General features: G+C 41.8%; 1 protein-coding gene across 5 annotated transcripts in view; it reads left to right on the forward strand.

The window, feature by feature from the left end:
- The first annotated feature begins 15,170 nt into the window (after window positions 1-15,170).
- The window catches only part of ATP11A (ATPase phospholipid transporting 11A), a 117,473-nt gene continuing 107,913 nt past the window's right edge, over window positions 15,171-24,730 (forward strand). For all 5 annotated transcript variants that reach the window (XM_058045072.1, XM_058045073.1, XM_058045074.1 and 2 more), the window contains exon 1: window positions 15,171-15,277. In XM_058045072.1, coding sequence (XP_057901055.1) covers window positions 15,239-15,277 — 39 coding nt within the window. In that variant the 5' untranslated portion in view covers window positions 15,171-15,238. The remainder of the gene's footprint in view (window positions 15,278-24,730) is intronic.

Genomic DNA, 24,730 nt, shown 5'->3' on the forward strand with positions numbered 1-24,730 from the left:
ATCAGAAATATTTATCTTACTTCCCTGGGTATTTCTCTTGATGGGCTATCAATTTTAGAAAATAATCTTGAAGGGAACTTTCAGGCTTGGTATTCAGATTCCCTAGGACTTCTAGTCTCAACCAAAGGAAAAAGCTTATGGCCTACAGTATTCAAAGGCCCTTTCATCCCAGTCCTTTATACTCTGAATAATTTTGAAGATGAACTGTAAGAGACCTCATCACCATATCAAAGATGTCAATCAGAGATTCTTCAGAATTTCACTAATGCAATGTTGACCAAGAGATATCATTTGGGTGAGAAAAAATATGCCTGTATTCGCTACTTAGGGTCCTCTCTGCCCTTCTGTAAGCTCCAAATCCCCCAATTTCCCTTCAATAAATTCAAAGGTTTTAGGGGTCCCTTTGATCTTGCCAGCACCTGGCTGAACATAAAAGAATGAATGCTTTGGATCCTAATTTGCATGTCAGCTATTCTGGCTTGACATACCAGGTAGTATCAAGCTCACTCTGCCTTTGAAGCAACAGTGTTTGATTTTCTTCCATAGTTTAACTAGATATGAACTGACAGATTAAACAGCCACAGAAGGGCAATGGCTGGGATATAAATGCTTTAGACCTCCTCTGCTTGCTGCAGTGTCTGGGTGATTTGCTTTAAAAATTTCTTCAAGTGGGACTTGAATTAGTGTGCAGAGGTGTGTCTGGTTTCCTTCTGTGTTATGCTGGAGCCTTGCAGGAAATAGCAGATCCTGGTCCTGCTTGTTCAGGCAATCATTTACAGAATTACTCCTTCTGAATTGTCTGTAAGGGAACAGATAAAGAAAAGGAGAGATTCTGGCTCTCACGAGTACTAGGCTAAATACAACTGTGACCTCTCCTCAGTACCTGTAGCCTTCCCTGGCTGCAGTCTATGATTCTCCATCTCTCCATCCAGGCTTCAGGCTGCTGTTCCCATGCTCAATCTCAGTGACTCCAGCCTCTCCATACATATCTTATTCCTCCAGTTCCCTTTTCTCTGGATGATAACACAGCAGTGCACACCACCTTCAGCATTTATAAGTAGTGGAGGGCAAGGAAATATGTAAGAGAGACAGAATTTAAACTAATGAAGGTTTTGCACAGGTCATAGGTATTTTCCCATGTGGGGATCCTTCTGGTCTACATATTTTCTACCTCTTTCAAACCCTCCTCCTGCTCTGCCTGGGAAACAATCAGCTTTCTTAGCACATATACCAATTGCCTCCCTATGAATGGAAACCAGCAAAGAAAAGCAACCAACTGGAAGAGCATTAACCCACAATGAGGTTAGCAATTTCATTAGTAGTTTTTTTGGGTTTATTTATTTAAACCAGGCCTATTTAGCTATGGTAAAGAATACTTTAAAAATTGTTCCTTGTTTAAGCCAAACTGCGAAAGAACATATAAATCTCATTAAATTCCAGGCAGGGATTATTATCCTGGCTTTCTTGAAGACTTTCTGTCCTGTATGACATCAGTGGAAAACTGGTAAACATATAAAATCATACCCAACTGACAAGTTTGAATTACAGGGGAAAAAAAAGGAAAACCTCAGTGGTATGCAGAACAGTGAAGATACCCTCATTTTGATGGTACTGCAAGTATATTATTAAATTGGTTTCATGACACCCACTGTAGTTTGGGTGAACAGGCAGAAATTTCTGAACTGAATTCAATGATCTAATTTTAGTCAGATATAGCTGAAACTATATACATGGAGCACAAACAAAATTTGTGGGTTCGGTACATCTGGACTTGTGGATCCCACATGAAACACTACAAAATGTCACCTTGAAGAAAACAGTCCCTTAATAATCATGGAATCATAGAGGCATTTAAGTTGGAAAATACCTTTAAGATCATTGAGTCCAACCATTAACCCAGCACTGCCAACTTCCCCACTAAGCTGTGTCCCAAGTGCCACATCTGTACATCTTTTGTATACATTTTTTGAACACCCTGGGCAGCCTGTTCCAGTGCTTGACAACGCTTTCAGTGAAGGAATTTTTTCTAATATGCAATCTAAACCTCCCCTGGTGCAACTTGAGGCCATTTCCTCTTGTCCTGTCCCTGGCTGCCTTGGAGGAGAGGGTGATCCCCACCTGGCTGCAGCCTCCTTTCAGTTGTTGCAGAGAGTGATGAGGTCCCCTCTGAGCCTCCTTTTCTCCAGGCTGAACAACCCCAGTTCGCTCAGATGTTCCTCACCAGCCTTGTGCTCCAGACCCTTCCCCAGCTCTGTTGCCCTTCTCTGGACACTCTGCAGCCCCTCAGTGTCTTTCCTGCAGTGGGGGCCCAGAACTGAGCACAGGATTTGAGGTGTGGCCTCACCAGTGCTGAGTACAAGGGGACAATCCCTGCCCTGCTCCTGCTGCCACACCATTGCTGATCCAGGCCAGGATGCCATTGGCCTTCTTGGGCACCTGGGCACTGCTGGCTCATGTTCAGCTGCTGTCACCAGCACCCCAGGTCCTTTTCCACTGGGCAGCTTTCCAGCCATGCTCTTTCTGCACTGGCAACACCATGCAGGATTAATAAAATTCCATCAGTATTCCTAGAATATTATCATAGACCTGACTCTTGCATTTTTTATTTTTTATAGAGATTCATTTTGGCCTCTTCCTTTCACATGAGAATCTTCACAACTTTAGTATCAGATTTTCCAGCATAATCAATCATGATGGCATCCTATACATCATATTAACACAAAGAATCATTTTTCCAGGGAATGAAGTGTCTGCTAGATGCCAGAAAACTGTTCTTCCCTTCTTATTGTTTCCTTTCATCAGAGATTTACATTTGGTAAGTGATTCTCTAAATCTGTCCAAAAGTTTCATTGAGCTTGCATTCCTGGCTCTGTAATGCTTCTAAGAGCTGTGAGCACTAAGACCATCCTAGAAAGTTACTCCATTCCTCTGTCTACTGTGGAGACAGATTTTTAATAGCCCTTTTCCACAAATAGGACCAAAATAATGTTTTGAGTAATTTCTGGGGTCTCCTTTCTTGTTACTTAACATTCCAGATTATTTTGCTGATACAAAAGATGACTTTTACTGGACAGATTTAGAGGAAACAAGCCATTTTGACACATCTGATTGCCCCCAACTTCCCCTCCCCCTACCATTTCAGTCTACCATTGTAGTTCAGGACAGTTTAAAAATTTCTTCACCTGTTGAACAGAAGCTAAAAAACAATTAGCATGGTATTGGGTATATTCTGCAGCTGCTACAACTGGAGCCCCCTACCTCACCCTTGTCAGGCTGGTGCTGAATCCTGCCCGGGAGCAGATCACAACAAAAGTGTGACAGACATCAAATTATGATATTGTTGATACCTACCTATCACAAAGAACACACATTCAGGGCTCTAAATATGACATCTAAGTGAAAAGAGCACTATTATGCTGCTTTACAGCTGCTTGCTACGCTCCTTACCATGGAACCAATGCTAAGTAGCTGAAGTCTGCAGGGATTCTCCTCCTGTTGGCAATGTGCTGTGCAGGTCCAGGCTGCTTTGATTTTTAAGATATGAATGTCAAGGGCACAAAAACCTCAAGCACAATAAATCAATCGCCTCATATGTGCCTGCATCAGATGTATGAACAATCCGCTCAGGTCTGAGGGGAAAACATGCCAAATTTTCCAGCTTTTAATAAAAGCCTTGGCAGCCTATCAGCATAGGAAGAGTAACATTTAAGCTTATTGAAAAAGGAAAGGATGTTTCAACAGAAAGCACTTTTTTAACCTTAATCATGGCAGAAAGTTCATTGTGTTCACCTTTTCCTGACTGACATAACAGGCTGCATAAAAAAGAGACAGGCTTTGTCAGCAGTGACTGAAACACCTGGAAACCCTGTACAGTGCAGGACATTTTGCAGAACCATATCATTATATCACTAAAGGAAATTGCTGGGCAAAAAGGAAGCACAATTATGTTCTTCTCAGCACAAATAATACTTGAGTAAAGGCTGCAATAAGGAGTATCTATTTCAAGTAATGTTTGTGTATTGGAATAAGAGCACCATGAATGTGTAATGGAAGTAGGGGGGATCTCACTATCTGATCTTTCATATTTTTCCACCAATTAATATTAAATAAACAACCAGGCTTCTAGACAAGGCTTTCTAGTGCATTTCTAAAACATTATATGCATATGAAGCACCTCATTAGTTCTGTAGGTCTTCGAAGATAAGTTTTATTACTAAATGTTCTTTTCTTGCATTATTTAGTGAAGTTATTTTATAGCATTTTGTTTATGTGATGAACACAGGAATAAACCAAGTCAATACTCATATTTCAAGCAGTTTCCAATTTCATGCAGTAAAAAATGCCCAACAAGGCTTTCACTGTAAAATAAAATTTCTTTAAAAAATCCCATCAATGATTCTCATTGAAGTCCAATTACCTGTTTACTTTCTGCATAAACACAGCTAAATATATCCTGATACCAGCAGATGCACAATTGTGAGATAAAATGTTGTTTGTTTGCTTTTAAAATTTTTCTGAGTGTAACATAGTATTCCCACAGCCTTCTTTGTCTCGCTGGGTATGAGACTGAATAGAAAGTCTATGACTTAACAAATGCTTTTATTATCCAGGGTTTCAGTGCCATTAAGAGCTTTTCTAAAAACTACAGAGCTGTAATGGGGCCATCCAAAATCTCTTTAGGCTCACTAGCATAAAGCATACTGGCAGCAGTCTACTCATGGAACTCAGGCAACATATGCTGCTTCTTGACTAAAATTAGCTTTTATGTCCCATAACTCTAACACTTAAGGGATATGTAATACACTGTAGTAATACAGTTTCAGCTTCTGTATTCCAATTCTTTTTTAGCAGCAAGTTCATCTCTACAAAGAGTGTAATTCATACGTATCTGCATTGCATCATCCTGTGTATGTGCCATATTTACAAATATGTAATGTATCGTATTAGAAATGCTATCCATTATTAGAAAGGTACCATGATTTTGTATTACTCTGTCTACGTGTGTGTGTGTAGACAGTGACTGGTACTAAAGGGCCTCACTGTAGTCATGCTGTTAAACAGAAAAAAGGAGTTTGTATGCATGTGGCCATGTACACATTTATAAATAATTACGTCAGAAATTAATTGATAAGAGCTACCCACCTTTGCTCTCTCTACTACTCCCTTTTCCTCATCCCTCTTCTCTCTGGCTAGCAGTTGCCCAAGACTTGGTCAAATGTTTTCACAACACTTTGTTTCTGTCTTCACTGTCACTTTGAGCTCTGTGGAGCTCAAAGCAGCTCCACAGAAATGCAGGAAGCCATTCAGAGTGATTCAGTGTGATGGTCATTAGGGGCAAATTCCATCTGTTAGCCACGTGCCAGCCCACCAAGTTAAATGGAACTGCACAGTAGCAAGCAAAGAATGGGGAGGCAGTCTAAGGGCTAAGTATTTCAAGGAATGAATCCCTGACTCATGACCTTAAAGCATGGAAGCCTTCACAAATCTCGTATCCCTTTACTAGGCTCTTAATATCTTGCCTTTGATGATTAACCTGAGCCACCTTTTCTTCCCAAAGGGGGAGGAAGGGCATAGCAGGGAAGAGTGGAAAAAGTGACATTTCTCTTACTCCCATAGCCAGGAGGAGTGGAAAAATTGACATTTCCCTTACTCCCCTCTCTAAGCAATATGGAAAACTAAGGGAAAAATTTGAAATTCCTCTTTGCTCATGTGCTTCTCAGTACAGAGGAGGCAAAGTAGTTGCTAATTGTAGAACTCAATTTCAACAGCATGATGAAAACAAACAAACCCTCCCCTATCGAGCTATAAATCAATTCCCATTATAGGACTCATTCTAAAAATGTCACACAGGCACATGCACTCCCCAGTTCAGATGCATCAGGGCAGGCCTGTGCCACTCGGGACAGAACTCCTACTTTACGTGGCTTTGAATCACAGCTCATCTCCATGTATAGGAAAATTCAGCACATTGATCTTTCTGCAGTAACACTGAAGATCATTTGTAATGGTGGCCTAATTTTAGGCAGTAAACAATTATTTTAGGAAGCAAAGGGAAGAGGCATACTCAAAAGGTCAGTTTTTATTGTCTCCTTTCACCTGGGGATGTTAAAGCATTAGTTGTTGCACTCGTCACATATTTTTGGCCCTTCCTTTCCAGCACCAGCCAGCTTTGCAGAACCTGTAGCATCAAAATGGGGCAAAGCAACAGCAGCCTTAACTGTCTTAAAATCAGTCAACACTGAATGGCTGCTGCAGGACTGCCCTAGTAGACATGTCTATTTATAGAGTACCAAATAGTGTTGGTGGCACTTACTACTGATACATCCCTCTTAAATGGTTTCTGTTGTATTATCCGTCTCCACTGTAAGTTCACTACTACTAAACATCAGTTCCCCTGGATTAATTCCCAGCTAAGGATATTTTTTTCTGTCCCACATTTCTGGACACTAGAAAGTCACTCAAACACCATTAGCAGCTTGTGCCTGGGTCCAGCAGAGGCTTTCCCCTGTTGACAAGGTGGTAACTGATGTCCCTTGCCAGGACAGCCTACTCCAGCAAACAGGCTTTTCAGGTTGGAGCACAAAGCCAGCAAGAGCTTTGATTTGCCTGATCAGAACTTAGGACCAGTTACATGGAAACATGAGCTTCCTCAGAACAAGCCACCTCAGTGTGCACAGACTGAGCATCTCAGGAAAGACTGCTGCTTTGCAAACTACAGCCTCTTGAGAAAATCTTTTCCCCACCAGCCTTTTTACCCTGTGTAGATGTTGATTCCCCTTCCTTCCTACTCTGCTGTAAGTCAGGTGGGCTTCCTTTCAGAACTGACAGCTTTGGGAAGCATCATGACAAGGCATGGATGCCATCACTATTGTTTATTACTCCTTTTCTATGCAGCACACAATCCTTATGGCCATTACATGAAATAAAGGAAGACACAGAAAAAAAACCAAACTTGCAGTACAGCAAAAGCACACACAGAGTCAGTGGGCAAGCTACTTTCATAGTCACTAAAATCTGCCTCCACACTCAGCAACCCACATGTCATACTTACAAAACTTAGGCAGACCAGAGCCAAATTCGCCAATTTATACATCTGTCCACAGAGAATACCAGTCTCTATAAAAGTCTGGCTCCCTTTCCTGCTCCCCTTTAGAGGATTTGAACGTGCAGAATGTTAAAGGAGAACATGGAATTGAAACTTCTGTAGTTATATATAATACAGAGATATTTTACAATATAATAGGCTGTGTTCTGGAGAGGAAAGATAAGACAATGAAAATCCTAATATAATTTTTATTTTTGCTCTTTTATGCAACTAATTTATATCTTTATGAGCCCTTTGGTAAAGATGTAAAGGTTTGTGATAATACATCTCTGTCAGGAGGAAACATTCTTCCTGGAATTATTACCTGCTCAACTACAGCAATTTTTCTTAATATATAAATGTCAATTGGAACAAACTTGTAACAGCAACTATATTAAAATTATAGCAAACTCTTACATGAAAAAAAAGAGCAATGGCTGTGGCCATTACACATTTCACAGCAAGTGACATGATGGAATTGAATGTTGTTATGGTTGAAAGCTTCAGGGATCTCACACACTTCATTGAATCCATCTACAAAATGCTAAGTCCCACTATGTTCCCTCACAGCAAGATTCCCAGTCCACAAAATGCTCATCAGGCCCAGCCTCTGCAGTGCTCAAGGAGATGAGACAGAGCTGCAGTAAGGGAAAACACAGCAGCATTTTAAAGAACTATTTCTCAATTGAATAAGCGGTCACCATAAAAGCACTTTTGATACTTGCTACGAGCAAATGAAAAAACCATGTACAGACCATTAATACTGAACACATGGCCCAAAATTACTTTGAAAATATATATTGGAATACTTAATATTTTTACTAATCTGAGAGGAAATGCTGATGCTTTTTGGACAATGGAAATGAAAGAGGTGCAGTCTGTGTCACTGTCAACTGGTATTTACCTACAGGAAAAATAATGGACTGTAGACATCCTACTTCCATCCCTACTGCCTGGGGGGGTCATCAGGAGGCATGAACGGGTGAAGAAAGGACTCTGTTTTGGACATTCTCCTGCCACCACCACTCCACCACTGTGCCCACTCCCAGCCCTTGAGCATGCAGCTGCCAAGAATAACAAAAAGGGAAGGGAAAAGAGAACCATACAAAGGTACATGGACAGTGGGACAAGTCAGAATGCCTAGGCTGCAGTGCTGTGTCCCTTTCTTAAGAATTTGTCCTCCAGCTAGCAGTAACTCTCAAACTGGAAAATCTGATGACTGCATGACTGCATCATTATTGTCTAAGTGAAAAGCTTGTTTTTTTAGTGTTTAATATTTCTGGTACTTTATGTATTGATTTGCAGTTACTCATGCTTCCTAAATAAACAGTTATAAAACAAATTGAACAGAGTCAGGAGAAAAAGCAGATATTCTTGAGAAACCTGAACCACTGCTTTTTTTGAAGCCCAGAATGCTGAGATTGCTATATTTAGTGCCTAATTTGGTGGGAAAGAGCAAACCACTAAACGATTTCTTCCAGCTTTGATTGAATCAAAACAAAAGTAATTTTACAGATGACATTAAAGTAGTCAGAAAGTGATATTGTTATTATTGTTATTGTTATTATTGTTATTTACTACCCTTTTGGAGGATCAGCTGCTTGCTTTTATGGCTTTAAAGTATTTTCAAAAAGTATTTTCTAACCTGGAAGTGCGTTAAGACAAATATTAGTAGTAACTAGTCTATCTGGTAATAACCATGGAAAATGACTTTTAAAAAAAGTTCTCTCTTTTTTTCTTGATACCCGGCAGGGGGCAGGGGGGAAGTTACCTCAAGACATGTAATTTATTCACAATTTGACAGTTTTATAGTGTAGGACTACTATACAGTTGGACTGTCTGATCAGAAATGTGTAAAAGGTGAAAAAATATATGTAAATGTGGGAACACCTTTGGGAAGACCTGTGAAGTCCTACCAAAATAAAATAGCAAAATAATGTGCTTGTCCCTTTAAGATACCAAAAATAAACACAATATTTTGCTCCTCTAAATCGTGATGCTGCACTCAGCTCTACAGTCACAGGAGTCTGACTGTGGGGAGTTCACTGCTGGATCGAAGCACTGAGGTGTAAAATAGAGACATAAGGCAAGACCCACATTAATGCAAATCCAAAGTGAAGAGAACACAAAGTTCACAAAGCAGCAAGGACAGAATATTATTCACAATAACTGTAGATTCCAGCACTTTCTTTTCTTCTGTTTATTTGCTGATCATTTGTATCTTTTTTCTCTTTGATTGTGCATGGCTTCCACTAATGAGGTTTGTCACTATTCCAACTACAAATATCTCTGGAGGTACTTGTGCATGGTGTTTGAATGAGAAAGCAGGTGAGTGAACAAGGAAGTAAATGGAAAATCACATTAGTAACCATAGCAGCCAACAGCATGTCATCCCAGGAGAAGCTTCCTCTGCTGGAGGCTGGGCTTCCCCTTAATGAGTCTCATACAGTTTCACAGTGATGGGGCAAGTCTTCCAAATGGTCCATGTGACTGCTCTGTCTCAGAAGTAAGATATTCCTGATTCCTGTGCCTTTCCTGACGAAGAGGATAACTTTGCAGCAGCCAGGAACTGGATCTGCATCAGGTAAAGCAGATGAACAAATCTTGGTTGTAATTGCAGTTGACTGCCTGAGCTGGCAGAAGATGGCAGCCAAATTATTTCAGCTGATGTGCATTTGTTTGATTGCATCTGTTTAGAAGCCTCTGTTCTTTTAGAGGATTTTGTTAAAAAACTATTTAACAAAGGTCACCTTTGTTAGTAGGGATGTGGGAATTATATGTTGTCACAATGACAGTGCATTTAGCTTTTATAAGAGAAGTTATGCATTATTGCCAGAGGTTAGAAACAGAGAGGTCAACGAGCCAGAAATGTGTCTCTTTTTCACATACATGTTTTCTGGAAAAACAAACAAAAAAAAGATCTAGACAAATAAAGTCAAGCAAGAGTGAAGTGATCTTCAATGTCCAATGCTTTTTTGAGCCTCCCTCTGTCCCTTTGGGCTACTTTACTTCTAGTACAATCACCATCAGAGCAGTTTGAGGCTGGTCATTTTACTTGCTTTGTCTTTACCTTCATTTGTTATCTCTCCTGGGCAGATAGGTTGTCAGAGTACCACTGTAACTGTTAATTATATTCTTCTTCAAATGAAGTACATCTGTCACAAACTCCAGGCGGTGAAATGTTTTTAACATAAAGCATATTTCAGAATTGAAATATTGTTGGTATCTCTTTTCACTAACAATATTTAGAAGGATCTGAAAAAAATATTATTTCAGTAGATCAAAACACAAACATCTGTTCACTGAGGGAATAATTTCTCTTTTTAGTACCAATTTACTAGTTTAAATATATGGTGACTCAAGAATGACAAGTTTTTCTTTTCATTAACTTTTCAGAACTATAAAAGATGGAGAGACACAATTAAGAAGTGATACAGGGGAAAAGCCAGGAACACTGCAGGATAAACAATTTCACTCAGCGCACATGCCAGTTTCTCAAGCAGGTAAGCTGCATACAATTAACAGCTTTTCAATCTCTGCCATTTCCCACTCCTCACACTATTCTCACACATGCCTGAGTTAACCTCTATCACCTATACACAGTTTTTCCAAGAAGTATTTAGTAACTTTGGCTAGAACTACTAGAGGTAAATAGTCACTACCATAATAGGAAGCAGGAACCTAAACAGATGTCAAACTAAAATCTAGAACAAAAATCCAGATGTCTACCATGTTATCCATTTATATTTTATCACCAGCATGCTTGTGAGAACTGTGGCACATTATTAGAGCCCAACTTTAAATCCTGCCTTCCCACCTTCCAAAATCAAGGTGGACTAAACTGCAAAATATCTATTACTGCCTCAAGAAGAGAATCCAGCATGTAGTGAGCTGCTGCCCTTGGACCAGTCTCAACATTTTCACTGCAATGATGAAATGGAGTGACTTAATAAGGGTTTAAAAGTAACAGAAAATACATCTGTACATAAGAAAAGTACATCTTTTGCACACTAACATATTCACCTTGATTTCTAATGCTATTATAGAATGAGTGGGATGTTTCAAGAAGAGCTGTACTGGCACAGTAAGTAAATCAGAAGCAGTGTGAGATTCTGTGGTAAGTAGTAGGATCTAGAGAATGTGGTAATTCAGCTGGGCAGGTAGGAGAATCCTGAAAGGCCAGTAATGGATCACAAGGGTTCAATCAGAAGAATAGGAAGGAGAAACAGAGAGCAATGGAACAGGAGGGCAATTCTGCAGTCAGAAAAGACACAAGAAGTTTAGAAAATACAGCATACAGGTAATTTTAGGAATTTTTAAAATGAGAAATGAGGAGTGAAATAAATGTGATGGCATATTCAAAGACAAAGATGATTAGTTTAATAAATTGCTTAAAAGTGAAACATTGCATAATAGGCAGAACAGATCCATGACCAATAAGATCAAGGCTCCTCATTTGGCTTGACTGCTAAGTCACAACGTGACCTTCAGCAGGTCACTTTAGGATAGATCCAATAAAGGACTCAGGCACCTTAAGCCTGACTTAGGCAGATTTGATGTACCTAAGTCTAAAACTGTGACCTCAACACCCTCCTCAGTTGCCCACTGACCCTGGAGAAGCTTGCCACTCCAAAAATCAAATGTGCTGTGCAGTCCTCCCTGCACAATCTCGGCTCAGTTGCCAAGGTCCTGTGCCAACTTTCAGTGTCCCACCAGTGCTGGCTTCTGGGCTGCACAATGAGGTGCCTTTTGCGGAAATATGGGCACAAATGTAGGATGGGATTTCACCTCAGTATGTGCCCAGAACCCAGATGTGCTCATTTTCTCTCTTTTTCCTGGCAGTGCAGGGAAGGCAGAAAAATGGCTCAGCTTTGCTTGGGCAGCAGCCTGGAAATGGCTGTGTCTGTGTGTCCTCTGCCCTGCACTGCAAGAGTCAGTGAGGACAGGAGCTTTTTGTCCCCTTTTCACCTCAGGGAATGCAGCCAATCTACATCTATGAGTTGCTTCCAGGCTGTGGATCTGAGGAAAATGCTTCTTGCAGCCCCACCTTGGTTACCTAAGCTGAGGAGAGAGCAAGGAGCTCAGAAGTATCTCCATGATGGTCATGCTCAGAACTGAACCGTTGTTAACTGCTCCCAGCTCAGCAGCTGAAATTCCTTCCCTTCAGAGGTGCTCTGTGAGGTGCACCAAGTAACGTGGGCATGGCACACAGGGACACTCAATGAAATGAAAAAAACCAGATTGTGGCACCTGGATGAAAGAAACTACTGAAAGTATTCAAAGAAAGCTTTAGAAAGCAACTTTCTGCATAATTTGAAAATTTGCTTTCACTCCAAGCCCAGGTAAGAAGCAATGTCATTAAAAAGACTGGATTGACTAAATAGTACTGTTTGAATAGAAGCTGAATAACACGAAAAAATATTACAGAATATGAATATTCTGTAAGTTCTTTGAAATTGGAATAGCTAGACAGAGAAGTACATTAAATGGAAAAAATTTCCTGTTACAGCTTTGCAATGTGTTTGTTTTGAAACTATCTCTTTATGTTCATGAAGTTCTTCTGTAGTTTTTACTTGATAATAAATTAGTTTCCTGAAGATTGATGACATGCACACATAATATTATTTTAATATGTAACTATTCTTGTAAAGAAACAGAAAATAAAGAAGTTTTGTGTTAATTCATGCAGAATTGCTAATTTTGGGGAAAACTCCTGTTATTTCATGGATCTTTTTTTTTATTTTCACCTTTCAATTTCAGTGATGATTTCTTGAAGCTGAAATGCAAGTAAAGAAACCTATGTCACAGAAGTGTTAGGTCTGTAAATGAGAGGTGCTGCAAAATGAATATAAATTATTAGTTGTAACCAAGATGAAAATTGGGGTTTAGACCAACATCCCTTTAGAGTTTGAACAGCAACATTAGCTTGACCACAGTGCACTTACTGTTCATTAAATGATACATTTTGCAATCTAACCAGCAATAAAAACTGCTGAATTTATAAAATGCACCTACATTAAAGGTGACCTGTAAAGAAACAGTCATATGTTCTTTCTGTTAGTATTTATGTAATGATCTCAAATAGTTCAGTTTCTATTTTTTCTACGTGTTTGTTGTACTGGAAATTTGTGCGTTCTTTGTGGTAAAATATTTGATGGTCCAGAGAGCTATGTAATTGTGACAAAACAAAAGCCAAAATAAGCAAAAACTTCATTGTTTTAGCCATGAACTAGACAATAAGGGACAGCTTATGTGATTGCTGCCAAAGAAGGGAACGAATTTCCATAAGCATACAGTTCTGATTTTGTTAAAATCGACTTTTTTAGTAAAAGATTGACTTTTATAAAATTAATAAGTTTCATTTAGTTATTGAGAGAGTATTTGGTTTAGAGCCTTCGTTTTATATGAAGTTGTAATCTGAAACTGCGTACAAAATTCCTGCAGACTTGAGTGAGTTCCTCGGTATGAATGGCATGAACAAACAACAGCTGCAGAAAACAAAGGCCTAAATACCTAAAAGGTGTTGTCTTAGGCATCTAGGGGGAAAAAAAGGAATAATGATACGCTTTACTTCTCCTTCGTGCGCATTTTTTGCCGAGTTCTGCTTTTCCCTTCACTTATCCCCAAGTAGTTTCTCCAGTTTGCGGGCTCAGCAGGGCTTGTACCGCACAGAGGGTTCCTAATCTGCTCCCGCCGCGCTCCGCAAGCGGGCTCGGTCCCGGCTGTCCGCGCCGCGCTGCCCCAGCGCTGCCGCCCCTCGGGCCGGAGCGGGCTCGGCTCCAGCACGGCTCGGTCCCGCGGCCGGGCGGAAGGAGGCACGCCGCAAGGAGGCTCCGCCGCACCGGCACGGCGGGGCAGCGTGCCCGGGAGGCGCCGGGGCGGGCGGGGGTCGGCGCCGTCCCGCCGCGGGCACCAAGCCCCGGAAAGGCGCGGCGGCCGCTCCCCGCTGCCCGGGGCGGCGCAGGTGAGGGCGGGGCGCAGGGAGCTCCCACGGACACGGCTGCCGCGCCGCAGCGCTCCCGTGCCCGCCCAGGATCGTTGTCTCCCTCCACTGCTCCCAGTTTCCTCCCAGTAGTCCCAGTATCACTGCCCGACTCGCCCTAGTGGCCCCAGCAACATTGCCCTGCTCCATCCCCGTCCCCCCAGGTCCCCGTGCCCATAGCCGGGCGTCGGAATGAGATCCATCTTTAAGGTCCCTTCCAACCCAACCCAACCCTACCCAACCCAACCCATTCTGTAGTTACGAGTACTCCCAGCATCATTCACTAACTCCCCTTAGTGTTCCCAGTTCACTCCCAGCATCATTCCTGGTTCCCACTCTGTGCTCTTATGCCATCCCAGTTCTTCCAGTATCGCTTCGTGGCTACCCTCAGTGCCTCCAGTGCCACTCCCTGGCTCTCCACCAGTGCTCCCAGTGCCCTCCCAGCGCACCCAATGCTACTCTCTGGCTTCTCCCTACGCTTTCCCTTCCCGCCGGGTTTCACTCCCTCTGGTGCTCCCAGTACGATGCACTGGCTCACGGCAGTGTTCCCAGCCCGTTCCCAGGCACGGGCAGGTTTCCCGCCTCCCCCCGCCGGGAGCCGGCACCGGCCGCTCCGGGAGCCGCGCGCGGGACGGGCGGGACGGGGAGCGGGCACGGCTGCCAGCGCGCGCGCCCGCCGCGCGTGACGTGCGCGCCGCCGGGGCCGCCGGGCGCGATCAGAGCGGCGCGCGCCGGGCGGGGGCCGGGCCGGTACCGGGCGGGCCCGCGCGCGCGCGCCAGGAGCGGGGAAGGGCGGGGGGAGCGGCGCGGGGGCGGCCCCGGCCCCGCCCGCCGAATAAAGCGCTGGGCGGCGCGCGCGGCGGGCAGAGCGCGGCGGGCGGGGGCGGGAGAGTGTTGCCGGCAGCGCAGTCCCCTCCGCCTGCCCTCCCTCGGCGGGACTCCAGCGGCGACGGCAGCGGCGGGGGGCATGCGGGGCCGCGGGGCGACGCGCCGCAGCGGCGGCGGCGAGCACATGGCATAGCCGGCGGACGGCGGCGAGCGCCGGGCCGGCGTCACAGCGGGTCCGGCGGGGCGAGCGCGGCTCTCTGCATGTGGCCAGTGAGGAGGCGAGCCAGGGAGCCCGGCGGCACCGGCGAGCGCCCGGCGGCGCGGTCCTGAGCCGCCCGCCCGCCATGGATTGCAGCCTCCTGCGGACCCTCGTGAGCCGATACGTGAGTAGCGCCGGTGCCGCTCCAGCCCGGGCGCGGGGAGCAGCCCCGCCGTGGCCCCGGGCTCGCCGGAAGGGCTCGGTCAGGAGTTGGACGGTCCCGTGACCGGCTCGGCGGCCGGGGAGCTTCGGGGCCGCCGCACGTGATGCCCGGTGCAAGCGGAGATGCGGCGGCACCGGGTGCCGTGCGCTCCCCGCTGCCCGCCTGCCTCACGGGACCGTCCTTCGCTGAACCTCGGCGCCTTGACCTGAGTTCAGAGCGCGGCAATTCACAGTGTGCGGCCATACGTACTTGGCAGCGCAAATACAACCTCCAGCTCTCCAGCTGCCTTTTTTTTTTTTTTTAATATCTTTCTTTTGGTTTGTTCATTACCTTTCTCTTTCCTATATTGTTTCAGTCAAGCGACTTTTTTTTTTTTGTGGAATTGTCCCATTTAAGTATACTGAGGAATGGTCGGAACGGTCCCAAGTTTTTGTAGGTGTGCGTAGTAAGAGTCAAACTTGAGAGTGCTCCGGGGAAAGAGGGCAGATGTGGCTTGTTGGTGATGGGTGAAAACCCATCCGCATGGCCCGAGAGAGCAACCGGGCAGCGCATTGGAGTGGGGTCCGAGTGTAGGCTCAGGTGCGTCAGTGAGTCCCGCTCCAGTTCCATGGAGCCCTAATAAATGCTCAGGATAATAGTTTAAGTAGATTAGCAGGATGCCTCTAAGTGTGGGGTTGTTCAGTACAAGGCATGGCGACCACCAATACTAGGAAAGGGCAAATTTCTGCTTTTGGGCATAGAAGTAATTTTTAAAAGATAGGGAGCGATAATAGCAATTTTCAAATACAAATAACTTTTCTAGTCAGGAAATACTTTTGCCTTGGTCAGAGCACTCAGGTTTTCTCACTTACAGTAAATACACTTAGTTTTGTGTGTGCCAAGAGCTGTGTCCACCTAATACCGGCTGAAGTCTGTCTTTCTAAAGTATAAATGAAGAAAAGTAGCAGAGATGAAAATTGTTACTCTTTTTTCTTGTGGTTTACAATAGGATATATGTGGGATGAGGAGAGAGTAGAGAGGGGAGTACTAAAAGCAGCTATGTGTGTATGGATCTTTAGAAAGTGGTCCCAAGAAAACAAAGAGAATACTCCAAATAATGTGTAGCAACAATAATGATGAGGTACAAGAGAAGCAATGGTCTCTGTGGATGTAAAGACCAGGTGAGTTGTGCTGAGGTCTCTTTGGAAAGAGGTAGGATCACTTTGGGTGTAGAGATCTGTCAGTGCTGATATAACTGTTGGATTTAGTTTAAGATTTCTTCCTTAGTGTTTGCTCACAAATGGTGTGGTCGTTTTGCACAGAGCAAGCACACTGTTAAATCTCCTGTGCATCGCATTGTTGGTGACCTCTTCCAAGGTGGGCTTAAGCATCAAATATGAAGGAGGCGGGCTTGAGAGCAGCTGCAGTAAAGATCCATGAGAAGACAGTATGTTGAAAGTAAGGAGCTTGAGCTTCTGAGTTGTGGACTGTCACCACCCTCCTGCACTGCTGTTGAGTCTGAGGCAGCAGTCTAAAAGATAAATGAAACACTATTGTATCCCATGTGAAGAAGGCTTCCTATTGCCTTGGTCACACTACCTTCTGTACTGTGTCTGTGCTGACAGGCTGTGCCTACATAATCGGGTAATTGCTTGGGATGGTCCATGCTGCCTTGTATATTTTCACCTGTTGCTTCTTGTTATTTTGCTTGGTGTCTTAACTTTGAAACCTTTCTTCCACGGAAAGGTAATTTTAAGGAGAAGGTGCTGTTAAGTAAATTTGTGTTCATTTCAGTAAGACCGTTGAGGTCTGGCAACCTTATGTTTGTGTTGCATGGTTTTTCTCATCTATTTCTCTTTTGCATCTCCATGGTTCAACTACTTTTGTACATCTACAGCAGTGAAAATGAGAAGTCCTAGTTTGACTGCTGGGCCTGAAACTGACTGCTCTGCATGAGCAGCAGATGTAGATGTCAGGTGCATCACTCCAGAGCTGTTCACCAAAGCTCCGTGTGCACCAGCCAGGCACACAGATGTAGATGTGCTTGCCACTTTCCAAACTGCTTTTAATAAGGGAGACAAGGCAGAGACTTCTGTGGGAGAGCTGGAGTGGACAGTTACATCTTGTGTTTATTCCAAAGTAAGCTCAAACTTGGCTTTAGTTAAAGTCAATACAAAAACTCTTTCATGATCAGGGTCTTAGAACTATGAATTTTTGTTCTGCAAGTCTCCTGGTCTTGTTCAGCTTCATGTCTTTCCTAGAGAAAGACTGGTCTCTGGGTTGTGCTGAAAACCTTGGCTGCTGCATCTGGAGATGCTGGGTTAGCTGGGAGCTCTTATGGTATGATGTGGGGAAAACAAACAGTTGGGATATGATGTACTAATGGAGACTGCTAATAGGATGGTTTCTGATAGTTCTGTGTCCTTACTTTTCTTTCTTGGTCCTGTTTGTTGTAGGACATAGAGGTATAAGCTAAATACCAGAGGATTTGTTGTGATTGGGAAGTTCCCTCCCATTTCTCTTTCATTTACTGGACAGTTTCTGTCCTGAAGCAGTGCAAAATCAGTGCATGTATTTCCAAGGCCCAGTGGAAGAGTAGCAATGACTGGGTGCTGTCAGCTTGCTGGTTAGCATTTTCAAATATTTGCTGCTTTACCTGCACTGAGTGTCCTTTTTCTATCTTCGAGGTATTCAAGAGTTTAGTGATGTGGGTTGAATAAGATATATGTTCAGCATGCTAGTCATACTGTACTTCATATCTCTTCACCAGGAGATGTTGTAGTCTCTTAGAAGGACAGAGGGAATTGTCTTTATCTTACTAAATTTTTAAATTGACATTGTTTTATTCTGCCTCTTAAGATCATCCTGCAAATTTTGGGTTCTTTTCACTTCACCTTTTGCTTCCTGTAACCATGACTGCAGCCATACTCAATTTATAGGACTGATAGTGAAAAATAACTTTGTTATGGAAAAAGTGTTTGTTTCACTGCAGTACAGCTGACAGGAAGTTCAGTTTTCCAAATCCTTTGGAAGCTGATAAGCAGCATTGTAATTTTCTTGTTTGTGTATATTAAGGTTAATCTGTATATTTTACTGCTTTAGAATACATATGGTCTATATTAGAGGCATCTTTAAGTAACAAAATAGAAACACCCTAATTTACAGCTTTGCTTCCACATGGAATCATAGGAACTTAATAAGTCTTCTACATTAAGGTAAATAAGATACGTTTTGAGACGCAAAAATTATTTTCCAAATAATGGAAATAATGGCTGTGTGTGGGCAATATGAACATTACTAGGTGGGACTATACTTTTTGTCACATATTCTATAAAAATAGAACCTTTTTTAGATGTTGCTTTTGCATCAGACAAAACGCTTCACTGTCTTCTCCCTGGATTCCCTAGAGGATATGTGCTACCCCAGGGAGGGCAGCTGCACAGCCAGAGAATACAGAATTAGCATGGGCTGTCCTGTAAGTGTCATGCAGAACCTGCTTAGTAACAAGAGAAACTTGTTAGCTTAATATTAAGCAGTACGCTATTTAGGGAAAAAACAAGCATATGATGGCAATTAAAACTACCTCCATACAAGATTAGCTTCTGTTTTGTAGTAAAATTATTTGGGACACTGTGGATCATTAGGTGATCTGTTCTGCCTGTGTTAATGCAACTGCTTTAGTTTTCTCTGATCACTTATTTTTTGCTGGTAATATGACTTCTGCAGTCTGTCCCCATCACAGTCGAAAGTCGGTTCATTATATTTAAATGGGTTTTGGTGACATCTTTCACCAAATGAATACTTTTCTTAATAAAACATAGTCATGTGTTTTTTGTAGCTGTTCATGGCTGAACATGGATTTGGATATTCCTGAATATTGTTGATTTGACTGTATCTGGGCAGTCTGGGAAGATGTTGCCCTTCAGCATATGCCTGTTTGGACACTAAATGGTTGCTGAACATCTTGCTGCCTGTGGTGACAGTCTGTTCTGTATCTGTAAGACAGCTGGCCCTGGTCACTGAAAGCTTCTGCCCAGGTTGATGGCTTTAGGTTGTACAGTAAATGCTACTGGGTCAGAGGTCTGTAATACTGATGAGTTTTGCCTGTGTTACGTAGTATATTTAGAGATCTTGCTACTTTACTGCTTCTCCCCTTCTCCTGTTACTTTAGGATTACAAATCTGGATCTTAAATATTTGTTACCTATGTAAGTATCTCTAAATGGAGGTAGTAGCAGGTAAGACATGTTTCCAGAAGGAGCAGGGATTTACTACAGCTTTGGTCTCTGGGGAGCTGCTGGCCTATTAGTTGTGCAAAAGATCTCTTTTTTTGGGAGGCTGGAATAAATTGAGTTTACAAATGGATGCTCTATTTTTCACTTTTGTGGAAGTGGGTCAACTTTAATTGTAGTTTGAAAAGACATTTGACTAGCCTAACCAGGAAGTTATTGAAGGGATTTTTAGCAAGTTCTTAACTAAGTTTCATGACAGCCTGTGACTTTTTTGTCATTGACTTAGATGATTTTGTTGCTTTTGATCGGCATTATAATTCTAAAACTGTTTTCTAATTAGATTTCCTAAGTATTTTACTTGTGTTTGTAGTCTTAGTAGATATAAATTAATATTGAACTTATTTATTTATCTAACTTCACAATAGAGGTTGATAACTGCTTTGATCGGAAAGCTGGTGAAATTGTAAGCCTTGGTGCTGTATAGTCATTTGTGTCTTAAAGGACAGTCTATTTGTCAAGTGTTTCAGATTTGTTTTAAATCTAAATTTAGTTAATTCATTTGAGGGTGTTTGGTTCTTGCTTTTGATTCTGAATTTATTATGCCTCCTTTGCAGTCTTGCCGATGAGTATTAAACTGGTGCTGTCTGTTTCTTAGTCAATGTTCCTGTTAAACAGTTTTCTTCCTGGGCAAGTAAGTCAAAAGCATTGTTATGTTTTGTTTCTAAGTTCAGAGATAAAACAGCTTCAGATTTTGTCAAATTATAAGCTGTATATAAACACATTTATATGACAGACTTTGTCTGCTGGCTGTGTTGAGTGTACAAAAGATGCTCTTTGTAGTATCTGTATATGTATTCATGGGTCAGCAATTAGCAACTTGCAGCTCTTAAGAGTTTGTGTCTGTTCCTGGTATGTAATCCATTTTTGTTATCCCTTGTGCAAGTCTGTGTGTCACAATGTTTTTTTGAAACTTGCGATGCTTCCCATCTCTCAGCCCTGCTTCTCTGCAGGTACCAGTTCTTCCTGCTGTGGAAGGTTCAACAGAGGGCATCAAACAGCACGAGTAACTTTTGCATTCCTGTTTCCCTAAGCACCATTGCATTGTTATTTGCCTAATTGCCTTTTTCTCTTATTTTTTGGGGGGGTGGTTATCTGTATGGAGTGCTTCCTGCTGACTTTTCAGTGATTTATTTAAAAAGAGCAAAGTTTCAAAGCTGTACTTAAGTTAATCTTGTTGAATGTGGCTGACAGAATTTAGTACTCCCGCCAGTTTTGCTCTTCACACTGATAGTGAGTCTTGTGTTCATTCTGGCTTGTAATGGACTTTAAAGATACGTCAGTATTATCTGATGCTCAAAAAGCACCCAGATATTCTCCCTTCCCTCCTTTCCCCCATCAGTTATTTATTGCTGAAGGGCAATAAACATGGAGAATTGCATGAGCTTTGTTTTTTCCCTTCCCCCCCACTCCATCAATTAACTAATTTACATAAGAAAAACATAATTTCCTTTTTCTTTTGAGAATAAACAAATGAAAATAGGACATTGCATATGTAAAGCAGTTAACTTGCAGGAAGTCAGTGTACATGTTACATGCTGGTTGCTATTGACTACAAAATATTACTCATCTGCACTCATCAGATGTTCTATGATAGTAGAAAACATTGCTTTTGGAGCATCTAAATTGTAGAACTATTTCAGTGACTTAAAATAGATCAAGAAGTTTTGATCTTTTTTTAGCATCAAAAATACTGAGATGAGAACTATATAGTTGCTTTTGTCTCTTGATAACATGTTGTTTGGCTTAAAAAAAAGTTTGTTGTTCCAGTTTTGTGTTTTCTCAAGCACCACTGAGTGTCAGTTCTGCAAGCAGGAAGCCTTTTGAAAATTATTTTTGGGAATGGAAGAGGACAAAGTACCACACAGCATGTTTATAGCTTAACATCTCTGATCACCATTTCTCATTGATTCTTTTTCTTCTGTCCTACAGTAGTGGTCATACAGCACTCAGAAAACGGTGACTGGGCTGACAAGTGAAGGATTCCACAAATACCATGGCTGGCTACTGTTTATGGTCTTGAGATGGACATAATAAAACTTAGTCTGTTTAACTAGGTTGAAGTATGACTGGAACCCCATTGTGGTTTCTGAGGTGCTCCAGCAGGATTTACTGTGGGATGCCTCTGCATGTCATGTGCAGGTGTGTCAGGGAGCAGAAACAAGAGAAAACTGTCACAGAGAAGACTGAGCAGATGTTTCAGAGCCTGTTAAACAACTGGATTCAACTCTACTGTTTTTTTCTTTGGGTTTTTGTTGGGCTTTTTTTGTTGTTGTTTGAGCAAAATAGCATACCTCTGCTCCTACAAGTCTTTCAGACAGATGATATTTTTTCCAGAATAATTCTGGTTATTCAAGTGGCTTACCCTTACACAGGATAATACATTATTTTTATAGTTGTTGAGGAACATTTCAGCAGAAGTTCATCCTGAGCTGTGAAGTAAAATGACACTGGAATGCTATTATCTTGTCTGCTATAATTACCATGGCAACAGCTGCAGGTAGACAAGGCAAACCAGGGATTCTTATTCTATATCATATGTACACAAGCTGCTTTTCTTCCCTCTCAGTAATGACTCTGAGAAGCCTGTGGTACAGACTCTTGAGTCGTCATTAGAACTGTTTCATTTGTTTTTTGTTTTTTTTTTTTTCTTTTCAATTTAACTTTGTAATTTTGAAAGTATTGAGTATTTGTGATACTATATTAAAAAATGCCCTCGTTTTAGGAAGAAACTGGCAGCCTAGCTTGGATTGTTTTAGGAGACTGAGGAGATGGGAGTTTTAGGAGATTGAGGGTTGTTTTAGGAGACTGAGGAGATGGGCAGGTGGTCCGGTAGTTTTTTTGTTTGGAGGATCACAGAAGATAAATGATAAATCACCTAGATATCTTTCTGCTTCTGGATGTTAATTTCTATGTGCATTCATCCTTTCTTGGGACAGGGATGAGAGTATCATCCACCTTTGCTGTAGCAAGAAGTTGTAAGGGCAGCTGAGTGCTTCCAGGTAACAAAATTACTGTGTCACCGGAAGAAAACTGGGTGTGAACACAAGCTTGTAATGACTGTGTTTTGGAGTTGTTATTTTTCTTGTTACCTAAGTGTTCTGCATTGCTTCTCATGATACCACCTCTTTTCCTCTTTATTTCTCCATCTGCATTTATATGCATTCATGTGCAGATGGGTGTACGTGTGCTTCCTTAAATCATGTGCTATTCATTTAGCAATATCAAAAATTATGACAAGATTTACCAGAGATACAGATGTGTATTGGTATTAAAAAAAAAAAGTTCATATGAGCTCTTTTCTGATTAATGAGGCATACTGGGAAAATGTGTTTTGGTGTGCTTCTTATTTACATCATTTGTGTTGTTACTACTAGCATGGAAGCTTAACAATTTGGTGATTTCATAGAAACATTTTTCCTTTTCTTTTTGGTCTTCCCTGTAGACTAATTTCCCTTTTTGAAATAGGAGAATCTGTTTCCTTCATTAATCATTAAGCTCATCTAGATATGGGCCACGGTGAGGGGGAATAGTGTTTCTTTTTCCTGGTGACACTCACTAATCTCTTTGCTTCAGTCCAAAGAGGATTTCATCTAACCTATTTTGAATAGAGGATTAAGGACAATTAGGCTCTTCCTCTGCTTCACCATTAAGATGGGATGTTGTGAAATCCTCTGAAAAGAACATCTGCTGATGTGCCATTAAAGTTTTGCAAAATTAATGTTAATAATCAAAATAGTTGTATGCAGAAAACAAACCTTGTGTATGAAGTACTTGTCTGGAGATAATTGTATGGATGGACTGGGGAGAGGGAAGGAATACTGAGCTGTTTGCTCAGTACTTTTTTTGTCTCTAATGCTTCGAATTTACGCTGTGGAGTAGACATGCAGATGAACCAAAATGGATTTTTTGTTATCTGAATTGCATTAGTAACTTGCAGTTCATGCTTAGCATTTTACATAGTTCTTCACTTCTTTTCAAAGTCCTATTAATGAGCTGTTTGCAGAAATTATTTATGCTAGTTATATTCATTGTAAGTAGCATCTCTTGAGATGAATCTGAATCAGCAGTGGCATTTGATGGCTAGCAAGACACTTCTATATTTGTCAAGAGGTCATTAGAAAATAAAACTGAAAAATGCTGCTGTTACTGGAACATATATGATGTGCCTAAGACCATATAAGGATTAATGTGAAGGAAAAATGTCTGTGTGTATTTTTGAGAAGTTTGACTTGCAATTTTATACTGTAAATGATGGAACTGGTTGCCTTCCATGAAGCATGGGTAGTATCCTGTGAACCTACAAAGAAGGCAGTTGAATGACACTTGCCTCTGAGAAATTGCACTTGCAGTCTTAATTTCATTAATAGTAGTTGTAGGTAGGTTACTGAAACTCATAGCTTTAGGATTATTTCCTGCAGAACAGCAGAGACTCAAATCTAATCCTGTTTTTTGGGTTGGTAGTATATCTGAAGAAGGGTTGTTGAGGAAAAGCTGAAGTCTGTTTACTTAGTCTTTATTCTTGAGGTGACTGTGAGTGGAATAAACTGTAATTTCCCAGGCTGGCATTATCCACGGTACAGGAATGAGAGGAGTGTTGGGCTCTGGGATCCCAAAGCTCCCTTCAAGGAGAATTGGGTTCTGTTGAAATGTATCTGGTGTCTTTGCCTATGGCTTGGGCTTGAGGCTGTAATCATAGAGGGCATGCCAGTTGCTGGATGAATTTTGGGAATGTGGAGGAAACGCTGTTAGGGAATTTGACATCTCCTTATTCAGTGAATACTTTTCTAGAGGGGGAAGACATTATTTAAAATTTAACTGCATGAAAGTTCTTAAAAACCAGGTTTCAATTTAATCTTACTGTAAGATGTGCCTGTGTAGATATACACTCTTACTATGTGATATACAGTATGTATGAAAGAGCTTCATGTAGGCTTAAACCAGTTTATTGACTGAGTCATGGCTAAAAAAGTAAACTTTTATGCTGGTATTTGCAGAAGTGTAGTGTAAGTTCAGGCTAGAGGTTGTGCTTTGCTTGAAAAGACTCCTTAGACTCTAAGCAGATTTTGATAGATTAATGTTAGTCCTTTAGTTTAATACTCAACACTTTTTCTGTAAACATTGAATACACTGACATGCTGTTATTT

This window comes from Melospiza georgiana, chromosome 2 (genome assembly GCF_028018845.1).
Source record: "Melospiza georgiana isolate bMelGeo1 chromosome 2, bMelGeo1.pri, whole genome shotgun sequence".
Taxonomy (NCBI): domain Eukaryota; kingdom Metazoa; phylum Chordata; class Aves; order Passeriformes; family Passerellidae; genus Melospiza; species Melospiza georgiana.